This window comes from Podarcis raffonei, chromosome 5, assembly GCF_027172205.1.
Source record: "Podarcis raffonei isolate rPodRaf1 chromosome 5, rPodRaf1.pri, whole genome shotgun sequence".
NCBI classification, from domain to species: Eukaryota; Metazoa; Chordata; class Lepidosauria; order Squamata; family Lacertidae; genus Podarcis; species Podarcis raffonei.
The window spans coordinates 25391047-25403280 of record NC_070606.1 but is presented as its reverse complement, the minus strand read 5'-3'; the positions used below and the strand labels follow the sequence as shown (position 1 = coordinate 25403280).

General features: G+C 42.1%; 2 protein-coding genes across 3 annotated transcripts in view; one reads left to right on the top strand and one right to left on the bottom strand.

The window, feature by feature from the left end:
- Positions 1–2205: 2205 nt before the first annotated feature.
- Positions 2206–3943, top strand: LOC128413408 (class A basic helix-loop-helix protein 15-like). The gene has a single exon (XM_053387439.1). The coding sequence runs from the start codon at positions 2306–2308 to the stop codon at positions 2879–2881; it is 576 nt and encodes a 191-aa protein (XP_053243414.1). The 5' UTR covers positions 2206–2305; the 3' UTR covers positions 2882–3943.
- A 5281-nt stretch (positions 3944–9224) lies between these two features.
- The window catches only part of WAPL (WAPL cohesin release factor), a 42923-nt gene continuing 39913 nt past the window's right edge, over positions 9225–12234 (bottom strand). For both annotated transcript variants that reach the window (XM_053388288.1, XM_053388289.1), the window contains exon 19: positions 9225–11686. In XM_053388288.1, coding sequence (XP_053244263.1) covers positions 11621–11686 — 66 coding nt within the window. In that variant the 3' untranslated portion in view covers positions 9225–11620. The remainder of the gene's footprint in view (positions 11687–12234) is intronic.

Genomic DNA, 12234 nt, shown 5'->3' with positions numbered 1-12234 from the left:
ACCGGGCCCAAGACAGAACCCTGTGGCACCCCACTAGTCACTCTTCTCCAGGATGAAGAGGAACCATTGATGAGCACCCTTTGGGTTCGGTCAGTCAGCCAGTTACAAATCCACTGAGTGGTAGCATAGTCAAGACCGCATTTTACCAGCTTCTTTACAAGAATATCATGGGGCACCTTGTCAAATGCCTTGCTGAAATCAAGGTAGGCTACGTCCACTGCGTTCCCTTCATCTACCAGGCTTGTAATTCTGTCAAAAAACGAGATCAGGTTAGTCTGACATGACTTATTTTTCAGAAATCCATGCTGACTATTGGTGATCACAGCATTCCTTTCTAGGTGCTCACAGACTGTTTGCTTAATGATCTGCTCCAGAATCTTCCCTGGTATTGATGTCAGACTGACTGGGCGGTAATTATTTGGGTCCTCTCTTTTCCCCTTTTTGAAAATAGGGACAACATTTGCCCTCCTCCAGTCTGCCGGGACTTCGCCTGTTCTCCAGGAATTCTCAAAGATGACTGCCAGTGGTTCTGAAATCACATCTGCCAGTTCTTTTAATACTCTTGGATGCAGTTCATCTGGCCCTGGAGACTTGAATACATCTAGACTAGCCAAGTATTCTTGTACTATCTCCTTAGTTATTCTGGGCTGTGTTTCCTCTGCTGAATCATTTGCTCCAAATTCTTCAGGTCGGGCATTGTTTTCTTTATCGGAGAAGACTGAGGCAAAGAAGGCATTGAGGAGTTTTATCCAGGCCACAGCACTTGAGGGTGTCATGGATGCCCGAACCCTGCTTTTAAGTGTAAATAAAAAATGTTGGTGTTTCAAATCATGGCTCTCCTGTGTGACATTCATACAGTGCAGCTTTGGGAGCGGGCAGTCAGGACAGTCTTTACTTACCTCATTTGTTTGCAAGACCTAGGCCCCAAACCCCTCCATTTTAGATCATTTAACAGAATTAATGAAAGCAGGAAATTTTCCGTTAAAAGGTTGTTCCACAGCTGCAAGGTAATGACAAATGGAGTTTGGTATGACCCTCAGGGCCACCATGGCTGCCGAGACTGACATTTGTGTCTGCCACCAGAGCTGAATGGTTATTTACCCAGAGGTGGGATTGTGCAGTACTGGGCATGGTACAATTATTTTGGGGGTGGAAGTAGTTTTAAAAACACACAGGTGAAAAGGCCTGCTCTGGTTGTAGCAGCAAGACCTTCCCAGGTGAGAGAAGGAATAATTATCGATTTATTGCATTTATATCCTGCCTTTTCTCCACAACAACCCTGTGAGGTGGGTTAGGCCAGAAGGCAGCAAGCGGAAATTTGAATCCTGGTCTCCCAGGTCTTAGTTCCACACTGTATTCATTGCACTTGTCCATTAGCATATCAGAGATGGGGCAGGTATCTTACATGTATGTTTGGCAGTGATCCTTTGCATATTGGTTGTAATATTGTGGAGCATGAGTGGTTGGTTGCTAATTTATGTGGTAGTGAATTATTGTAGTGGTTGTGGGGAATGCATTGTGAAGGTGAGACTGGGTGTACATTGCATTAACTGTGTTTTATGCAGGTTGGGATTTTGTATTCTGCTGCCCTGCAGAGCTCTGTCTTGATTTCTATGTGTATTGTGTTTATGGATCTAGTGATAGCTTATGTATTTGTAATTTTTTCTCTCCTTGTAAATCACCCAACGTTGTTTTTATTGTACTTTGTCCTTGTGTGCATCTGTGGTACTTTTAATTTATTGCAAACCACTTCAAGATCTCCAGCTAGTAAATGGAAATAATAAAATGACTAAATGACTATTGTCCTTGCCTTCCAAAGCTTTTTAAAAAACAAAAAACAACCCTGTTCCTGTTTCAAACTCAAAACTGCATGCGATCCTTCCATGTGGAAGGATCTAATTACATTTTAGATTAGAGGATTAACGCCTCTTTGATTCCTGATGCCACACTTCAGAGGATCACTCGAGAGAGACTAATCCAAATTGAATGAACTCCCTTAATAGACTCCCTCCACCCAAATCTCCTCCTCCTCTTTTTTTATTTTCCTTTGAAAGTGACAAAAGTTGTCACGGTTTCGCTTTGAAACCCCCGTGGGTTTTGTTTGCAAGCCAGTTTTGTTTCCCCCAGTGATCTGCCTCGCGTGTCTCTTCCTCCCCCTCCGCCCCAAGCTCAGCAATATAAACAAACCAACCTCCCTGCCTTTGACTTGCTCATTCGCACGTGCTCTCCCCGGAGGAAAAAAAGGAAGTAGGAGGGTGTGCTTGCAAATCTAGAGAGGCATCCAGATCTCCCAATCGGAGCTAAAATGAAAGAGCTCCGCTCCCAACAGCAGCCCCTAGGGTGGGCCGGTTTTGAAACCGCCAGTCCGTTGAGACTCCCTGCCTCTTGGCACAAAGAGGGGAGGGAAGGAGTAAGGGCGCCGGCTCAGCAGCAAGCGAACTCTTCGCAGCCGGCACTTGCTGTCTGGACTGTACCCGATCAGCAGCTCCTCGATAGATCCGGCTGCCGCGATCACGTCAGGGCAACGTTGAGCGCCGCCCGCCGCCTGGACTGGGCGCCCGCGGCGGCGCACAAGAAAGCGCTAGGCGCTTGGAGACGCCTTGGCGAGCCTCCCGGCGGGGCGTGGATCCGGCAGCGGCGGCGCTTGGCCGCCAACGCCCGCGAAAGGAGGCGCATGCTGGTGCTCAACGTGGCCTTCGACCGTCTGCGGAGCGTCGTGCCCGCGCTGCGAGGCGAGCGGAAGCTCTCCAAGGCGGAGACCTTGCAGATGGCCAAGATCTACATCTCCATGCTGAGCGAGCTGGTGCAGGAGGTCGGCGCCGGCGCGCCGGGGAGAGAAGCGGCAAGCCAGGCTCCTACGACGCCACCCGGAAGCGACTGAAGCCGATCGCCTCCCGCTGCCTTCCCAGGATCACCAAACTGATCCTGCTCCTGCGGAGCAGATCCCTGCCCCAGAACCCCTTGCAAAAACTGCCCTCGTAGGGAGAGGTGCTTATGCCTAGACAAGCGCGCGGGACTTAGGCTGCAGCCTTCTCCGCCCCGTCAAAAATCCCTGATCTGCATCAGTGTGCAAACATAGAGGGTTGTTTTTGTTTTTTGGAAGGGGGGGGGCAAAAAAAATGAAAGTTTGACTTGAAAAGGAGGGGCTTGCTTTCTGGATAGACAAGACACGCTCGTTCGGGGAGCGAGTCCTCTCTCTTCCGTGTTTATATTATGTGCATGGGCGGCGTTGTACAAGTAGGATTAAGCTTGGGGTAGTAAAAGCACTAGGGAGGGAGCCCCACTGGACAGTGGATCGTAGTGCGTTAGGATTGCGCTGCTAAAGTGCGATTCTATCAACCCGTTAGGTTTGCAGTTCAGTCCTGACCCTGGTTTGCTGGAAGGGATCCCACTGACTTCACCAGGACTTCCTTCCGAGTAGACACTGTTAGGCTTCCGTTGGTACTTAAGGGTGAGCCCCATTTAATTAAATTGGACTTCTCAATAGATATGTACAGGCACGCTTGCACCTGGGCATTAGAAGCATTGTTTTAAGAACACCCAGGGAGCATCTTCCTTACCTTAGCCTGTAAAGCAAGATGGCAGTGAAGTCACTGGGTGGGTCTCAGCCTTAAGCCAGTGACAAAATGTTCACTTTGTTTGCAATGTAATTAAAGGTTTGTAATGACGGCAAGCTGCTGGTGCATGTTTGCTTCAGGGGATAAGGCAGAAGCTGTAGAAACCCTGTATATTTTACTAAGAGCCTTAAAGCAGCATGAGTTAAGTAGACAGTAACAGTAGGATCCTGCACGTGTCCACTCAGAAGTCCCCTTGAATTCAATAGGGTTTACTCCCAGGTATGTGTGCATAGGATTGCAGCCTTTCTTAACCATCCATGAAGTTGCAAAGACATCTGTCTCCTCCTATCACTTACACAGTGGTGTCCAAGATTTGATGAAGTGAAGGGCCGTGACGGCAGACCAAAGTTGCTGAGTTTTTTTTAGGGTTGAAGTTGTTGAGGTTTTTTTAGGATTTTACCCCAGGAAATGGAACTGCCACAGGGGCCGGATTAGGCCACCAAAACAGACTTTGGACATGCCTGGCTTACAGCAACATGCTGGCATGGTTGCCTTTATGCTATCTTAACTCTTCACTAGAGTTCAGGTGATATGCAGAGTTATTTAAAATTTAATCAAAGAGTTAAAAGGCAGTTTAAAAAAAGTCTTTGAGTGCCTGCCATCCCATGAAGTGTAATGTAATGTGGAGAAAATAGACAATGTGTGTATTTTTTTTCAAAAATGGTGGGTTTTCCGCCAGAATGCACAACCTTCTCTTCCGGCTTTCACTGTAAACCCTTCCCGCTTAATTAGCTTAAGCATCCTCATCACACAATGCACAATTAACCTATCACAAGAGACAGGGAAAGGGGGTTGGACTAGATGATCCTTAGGGTCCCTTCCAGCTCTACAAGTCTGTGATTCAGATGGCCTACCTTTGATGGCCAGAAAGAAGGGTCAAGACAAATTTAAGGATAGCTCTATCACAAGGTTGGGGATCCTGCGGGCGTTCCAGATATTGCACATTTGCCAACAATTGGCTATGCTCTTTGGGGCTAATGGACATTGAGTCCAACCACACCAGGTTCCCCCTTCCTGGCCTTGTCAACAGCTGTCGCTAATGTTGGAGAACTTGCATACAGGCTGTATAACTGACATGCAGATGTGAGAAAGCGGACAAAAGGGCATGTTGCTGGCATGCCCTGCTTAAAAGCTTCCCAGGCCCAAACTAGGCCAGTCTTATACACACCTACCAGGGAGTGAATTTCCGAGATGGAGATAGTGATGGCATTTTAAAAGCCTCTTTTAAACACATCTTTACTTAAGCTTTTCTTAACTCTTGTACACCACTCAGTTTTGTGACAATACAGCTGCATTTTCCCTTTATATCTCTGACACACACTTTACCCCTCAAATAATCCTGTAGTTTAAGGGATGCTGGGAATTGTAACTGTGAGGGGGAAAACTACAGTGCCTGGAATTCTTTGAAATAATGTCTTTCAAATGTGCTGTAAAGGTACACAGTGTACACCGCCATTGGAAGGAAATTGCATTGAATAATGTTATATTTTTATTATTAAACCCCTTCAAAGAGTTTATTATATTATGCAGACTATGTTTTATATAAACATAGACGCAATGGAGTTTACTCCATGCCAAACATGTATAGGCTAGTGCTGTTAGTTACTGCTTTTAGAAACAAACAAAATTAAATGGATCTCTGACTCAGGCAAGGTGTTCTTATGTTGTTAAATGTGATCATGAGCATCAACGTTCTTCCATGTTTGTCAGCAAAACACAGCGTTTTCGTGTCATGTCCTGGGTGTAATTACACAAATTGTATTTTTAAAAGATTAAATCCGGATTACTGTTTTGAGTATATGGAGTAGAGTGGAGGAAACCTGCCAACGCTTACTGTTGTTTAGAGTGCAGTTCCCATCAACTCATCTGGCTGAGGCCTTTAGGCGTGGGGAGTCCAGCTTCAACTAGAGAACCACAGGTTCTCAATCCCTGGTCTAAAAGGTAGTTAATAAATTAACCACTGAAATAATTTACAGGTACAGGTTAGGGATGGGCAAATATATCCATTTCAGTTATACATGTTTCTTGCCTTAAATTTGGTTTGCTCCATGTCCATGTCTGCATTTTTAAAAGAAATCTTCAAAAAAGTATGTGCGTCTTTTCATGTTTTTGCAAGCAATTTCTTGTCTTCTAGGTTTCTGGGGTTTTTCTGTCTCACAGCTATAATAAACCTACCATTAAAATTATGGACTGGTTATTTCTTCGTCAGAGGGCAAACGGGCAAATTTAGCAGGGAATCAAATACTTTCCCCCCTCACTGTACATCCTCCTCTTGTTACAAGACAGAAGTACACTCTTCTCCAACTCATCTTCAAATGCGTTCTTCTCCTCAAACGGCTTACTACATTTGAGACACATTGCCCAAATATACTGTTGCTACATCAAGCCTTACCCTTCTAGAAATTTGGGGTAGCAAGAGTATGTTTTCAAAGAAAATCAGAAATGAATTAGAGAAGCTACTTGCTTTTATTCTATTAAGATAATAAAGGTCCTTCATAACTGCTGAAGGTGGCATTTCCTAGACATTGTTCCAGTTAAGTGGATTTTCTGGAAGTGCTTATACTTGCCTTCTGAACGCTGTGTCGCTGTCAGCATATTTTCAGAAATAATCATTGTGCATTAAGAGACGAAGGAACAGAGGATGTGAAAACCACTTGGAGTCCCAAGTGTAATAATTTCTGTTAGAAGTCCAAGTAAAAATGGAAAGCCAACATTTCACTGCTCAAGGGAAAAATAATTTCGATTTCATATATTTAGGAGCCATTGCACAACACAGCTGTGAGTCAAGTTCAAGGTGCAAATTTTGCCTCTCATCACTGGGTGACAAGCCATTATTTTGGATTTTTTGTAATAGTGTGTGTGCGTGTCTTTTCATTGTTGCAAATGGCTTTGGATGGGCTTTGTTCACCCAAGCTGTGTTTTTTAAAAATAAAAGCAACAAACTTTCATTCCACCTCAAACTCTCCCATTGTCTCCATTATAGGAGAACTTTGTTGTGAAGCCTTCACCTACTTTCTTGGCAACATCTAAGGACACTGCATGGGGTAATAGGGATTTCCATAGACGCTGGTAGAGCTGTTCTTCCAAGGCAGGTGTAGACACTGCAAATAGTCACTCTGGGTCTAACCAGAGCTCTGTGTGTGCTGCTCTGTGGTGAAGTATTACTATTTCAACCCAACACCGGTAGTATGTCCAGAAAAACATTTTACCTATCTCAGGGGTCGGGTATCCTTGTAACTTTACCTTGCAGGTGCAAATAATTATTAACCATTCACTCTTATCTGCGCATCACAGGGTAGGTTGATAGACATCTATCAAGCCCTTGTACAGAAGGAACCATTATATAAGCTAATTTCAAGACTGCATGATTACACCTCATTATTACTGCTGAAGAGCAGATCTACAGTACCAGAAGCACTTCTAGTGCTTCCAGAAATAAGCCATTATTAAGGCATTAGCACAAACACATTAATTTATCATGCAGATAAAACAGTTTCTCTCACCATGTGTGCTCAACATAGCCCTGGCAGCTTGCATAAGCAGGAATCTTAACTTGAACCAAAACTGCAGTGTTACCGGCAAGTAAGCTTTGACCTGGCCTTGCTCTTTAGTTAAAAAGGGCTTTCCAGTCAGCTTGTTTGGGGCCATTTTCTAGACAGGTGTGTATAAATTAGTGTCAATGTTTCACTGAAATGAACTAGGACCTTTTGTTTAAATTAAGCCTTGAATTGGGCAGTTCAACCAAAGTTTTTCATAAGGCCCCTGCCATGAATTAAGCTTGATCTCAATTTTAGGCAATGAACAACTTGAAGTCTACATATTTTGACATAAAGATGAATAAGCCACTAGTGTCTTGCTTTTCGTGGCAGCTGTAACTACCAGGGTGCTATGTACATAGGATTTTTCTTTGGTGGGGTAAAAGAAGGGAAATACCGTAAGTGTATTTTTTGTTCTTGAGCAAATTACTCGTCTGCTGAAATTGCATATGGCTAGCCCATCATATGTAGAGCATCACTGAGCTAGTCTGTAGCAATGCCAAGTGTGTATACTTTGTAACATGTACAACTGCATTCCATAGCGCTCCTGGTTATTTCGATTTGAGTCTCAGAGGCCTCACTGGCCACAACTAGATGTCAGACAATCTTCCGCTTCAATACAACAGCAGTGGGGAACTTTTGGCCTGGCAGTTCATCCCAGACCATTGGCCATGCTTGCTAGGGTGGATGGGAGATAGGATCTAGGATCTAACATCTGAAATAGCCACTTCAATTCAGCAATGACCAGCCCGTTAATGCGTATGAAAACGATGGTAGACAAAGCTAGATAATAATACCATAGAACTGTAGACTTGGAAGGGACCAAGAGGGTAATTTAGTCCAACCGTTTACAATGCAGGAATCTTACACCCAAATCCATGACCCTGAGATTAGGAGTCTCATGCTCTACCGACTGAGCTATCACATAAACCTAAAGCCTAAATATGAAAAAGTTATATATATTTAAATTGATGCTAATGCAAGAGAGGTTGTTCTTTGCTATTGGTACTAACACTAAATCTAAACAAGATTTTTAAAAGCCTTATTTCGATAGAACAAATTTAATACTAGCATGCAAATTGAAATGTTGCATACTTTCATTCATTAGCCACTCAATTCTCAGAGATTTACAAATAAACTTGAATGCACATGAACATACTAACAGCATACCATGAGATGATAGAAGAAACTGGGTTTAACACACAGGTCAATTCATCTTAGGTTTCCAGTGAAAGCAGTTTCTAGCAGTTGCATAACCAATGCATGTGGAGCGACCTCAATACTTACCTCCAGCAGAGCTACTTGTTTTTATCATTCAAGTTATCCATAACTAATTACTGCATAATTGGCATGGATACCTTTTTGAAGCCCAAAAGCATGTGTTGGCTACCAGATGGGTGCTACTGGCTGAAAAGGATAACTGACTCTTATTAAAATGTTAGTACTTATGAAGGAAATGGCCCACTATCTAATCCAGAGCTTTCCAAACTTTTCATGTTGGTGACACACTTTTAAGACAGGCATCATTTCGCAACACAGTAATTCACTTTTACTAGCAAACCAGAGGTTAAACTAACTCCATGTAAGAGATATGGGCACACCTAAACACTAGCTGTCACACTAATGTGCGGCGACATGCAGTTTGGAAAGCTCCGATCTAATCTTTAGCACCCCAATGAGAAATACTCTTTTACCAATGACACTCCAATTATAACAGAAGTGGACAATGACATGGGATTCTCTCATACTGATTGTGGAAGCACAACACAGACACCATGGTGATGCTGCCACAAACAGCTATGGGGAAACACTCTTGTCAATCTTTAATCTACCCTGGGTAGTTGTTCTTTTAATAACAGTTTGATCTGCAGCAATTACCAAATGATAAAATGTTTAGCACCAGCTGTTAGACAACCCAGGCCAAGTTCATTTTCTGATCACAGAATGGCACTCATTTTACTGCATCATAGTTAGAATAATTTCAAGATGGCAGCCATATCATTTGCTGTTTCACATTAAAGGTCATGGGTAGAGTCTCCAATAGCAAGAAACTATGCTCATTACATGTATGTTATGTATTGAAAGTAGCAATTTTTATTCGAGTTAAAATTATTTACAAAAACCAAAAGACATACTTCATGAAACTGGTACAAACTATTATTCCTGCCGTTGGCTTTTGCTCCAAATATCACAGCTGAGAAATACTGTATAAAATAAAAATAGGATTGGATTCAGAAAAGTACTCTACTGTTCTAGTTTCCAATTGCGCTTATTTACATATATATTTACAGTGGAAAAAAAGTTACTTTAAAACTTTTAAATTTGAAGGTTGGCCTCAAGTACCCATTTAATGCAGAGCTTGATGAGGTTTAAAACAAGAAAACACACTGCAGCTTGCAGGGTGGTTTCCTGACCCTCTCTCCAAAAACCAAACAGTCTGCATGTTTCAGTGCTTGCTAATTAAGAAATGCTCAACACAATGAGTTTAACCAATTCCGATCCAGGTCATTACCAGTGTAACAGAGAAGTGTGGCTCCTGATTCCACCTCATCACTGCATCTATTTTTAATCATCCCCCGTCATTGCGCATACAGAAAAAAAAGCCTAACTTAAATCTATATGAAATCCAACTAAAAATGAAAGCCATTGCTCTAAGTTGTTAAAACTAAATGCCAAAAAATATATCCAGTAAATCCTGCATCTCAGAAATAATTTACAAGTACAGCTTTACTAAGTTGCTCTTCCTCTCATAAGGAAGCTCTATCCAAGGGAAAACATAACCTCAGCATTTTTTTTTCTAAGTTACACTGGTACATTGTAGGGGGGTAGTTTGCTTAATTAAGATGTTAAGGAAAATAAAAATAAAAAAGCAGGACCAATATAGGATTTTGCTTCTAATCAGTCACTTCCTTACCAAATTCCCAACAATCTGCATTATCAAAAATAGGAAGACATAGAAGGCAGCCACTGTATGTAAAAATTTTACAGCTGGCACTGATACAAAAGCACAAGTTTGTAAGTTTATACATGGAGATAACACAAGATCTAAAAAGCAGGTTAGATTTTCTGTTATTTCTCCCACCCCTCATTATACACAGAACTAATATTTTTATGGCTTCAAGTTTTACAAATTCAATGAAGTAACATGATGCAACTAGCTACACAGGTAATGTGGAAAGTGTCTGTGATGCAAATGTCTCAAAACATTTTGTGAATAATTCAAGACCAGCTTAATAAAAACCATGAGCAATTCTGTCCATCGGAACAATGAGTGCGAGAAGTCACTAATGTCCAAAACCTCTTTTACAAAAGTATTTAGCAGGGATTTTTGTTCCATTAAAGTCTCAACACAATCCTTTGCTGTGAACTAGAACCCCATACTGAACAAAATCTTCACTATATTCAGCTATTTAAGGCTTCGTATTGTATGCATTTACCTGCGCCATACTAGAGAAGAAATAGAAAGATTATGTCAACTGGAAACATTAATCCCCACTGGTGTTTTAGCTCCACATTTCTTCCTTGAAACAAAAATCAACAGCTTCTTTTCCTTTCTTTTTTGTGCATCATGAAGTGTAAACTCCCCTGGCATTGAACATTTTTTTCACATTGTCCTTTTTAAACAGGGTGCTTTACAATTACTGCATTTCAAAGAAATACAGACAGCCACCAGCTGGGAGGGGATTATTATTTCTTCTTCCTGCATGCCTCTCTTAGAGCTATGAAGTGTTATGGTCAATCAGTTTACAGTACGTAGGCCACGACAATTTTAAGAACTGAGAAGTAGTTTCCAACAACCCAATTTTCAATCAAAACAGTATAAAAAATAAACTATCCAAGCCTCAACCTCTTTGGATTCCAACACATTTTAAATATAGACAGTAGTTAAAATCACAAAAAGTATTTAAAATTTTTCTATTTCTTATGATTTTGGAATAATCTCTTTAAAAAGCAAGAGCAAATTAAACTCAAATCAGAGCAATGCTGCTGCCCAGAGCATCTTTATTAGAAGATTTTTTGATACCTCAGTAGCTAAAGCTGCCTTTGCACCTGGCTGGCATGAAAAACAGTGGCTCAACAGTAAACAGCAGTTGCACTACCAGCAGCAAGTTTTCCCCTTTAAAGTTGTCACAAACAAAGCCAGAAAAATAAAGAGGGAGAGTAAACCCTGCCAAATATATTTAAATACTGCACTGCATTATTATAAACATAATGAATTCTTGATTTACTTTCCTCAGATATTTCCCCCCTAATTTTTGATAGTTGCAGATTGATGTGGTGGTGAACTGTCTCTCGGAAAATGCCGAGTGTATGGTGAAGAGACCAGGTAGCCTTAAAAATCCAAACACGAATGAGACTGATGAATGCTCTTGGTGGTGCTTCCTCGAGGACTCCTTTCACGACTTCCTTCCTTTATGGGAGGGGTAGAGCTCCAGCATTCAAGTGCCTGCGGCAAGACTCGAGTTTCTAGCAGTGTTCCAAGTATTCAATCACTCTAGAGATAGTTTTCTGGCCTGTTGTCCCAACAGCACACTGGGAAGGAAAGGAGGTGTGGAGGGAAACACGGGGCGTTTATTAAACGTTTAAGATGCATTTTCCCACCTAATTTAAGGATTACGTGACAGCAGGTCACAGTCTGGAATGCTATGTTACATCAACCTAAGTAGCAGCAGTTCCCCATTTACAAGCAAAGTGGTCTATTTACAAACAGTGGCCTGTAATTTATAATGTCTCAGCCTTAGAAGAAGCCATCATTTAACATCTGCTGTTATTTAAATAAATTTGCAAAAACAATCTTGCAACACCAGAGAGATTTGCTGCAGCTGCCACAGCTGATTTGGTTGAATGAAGGTGATCTTAGGGGGTTTTTTTGGGGGGGGGGATTTGACTGCTTCTCAGACTACAATAGAGGCAAGACTAGTGGTGTCATTTGGACAGATGGAAGAGGATAAGTCACTTATCCTGCTCACTGTTAACCCCATTAAGTGGGGTGGGTGGGAGAGGGGTTACAGTTCCTTGACAAGTGGAAAACTGCCCCACCAGAGAGAGAAATAACAAGGAGCTGTCACTCCAGATTATCT

Coding starts and splice junctions, on each gene's coding strand:
- LOC128413408 (XM_053387439.1), top strand. CDS start 2,306: ATGAAAGAGCTCCGCTCCCAACAGCAGCCCCTAGGGTGGGCCGGTTTT.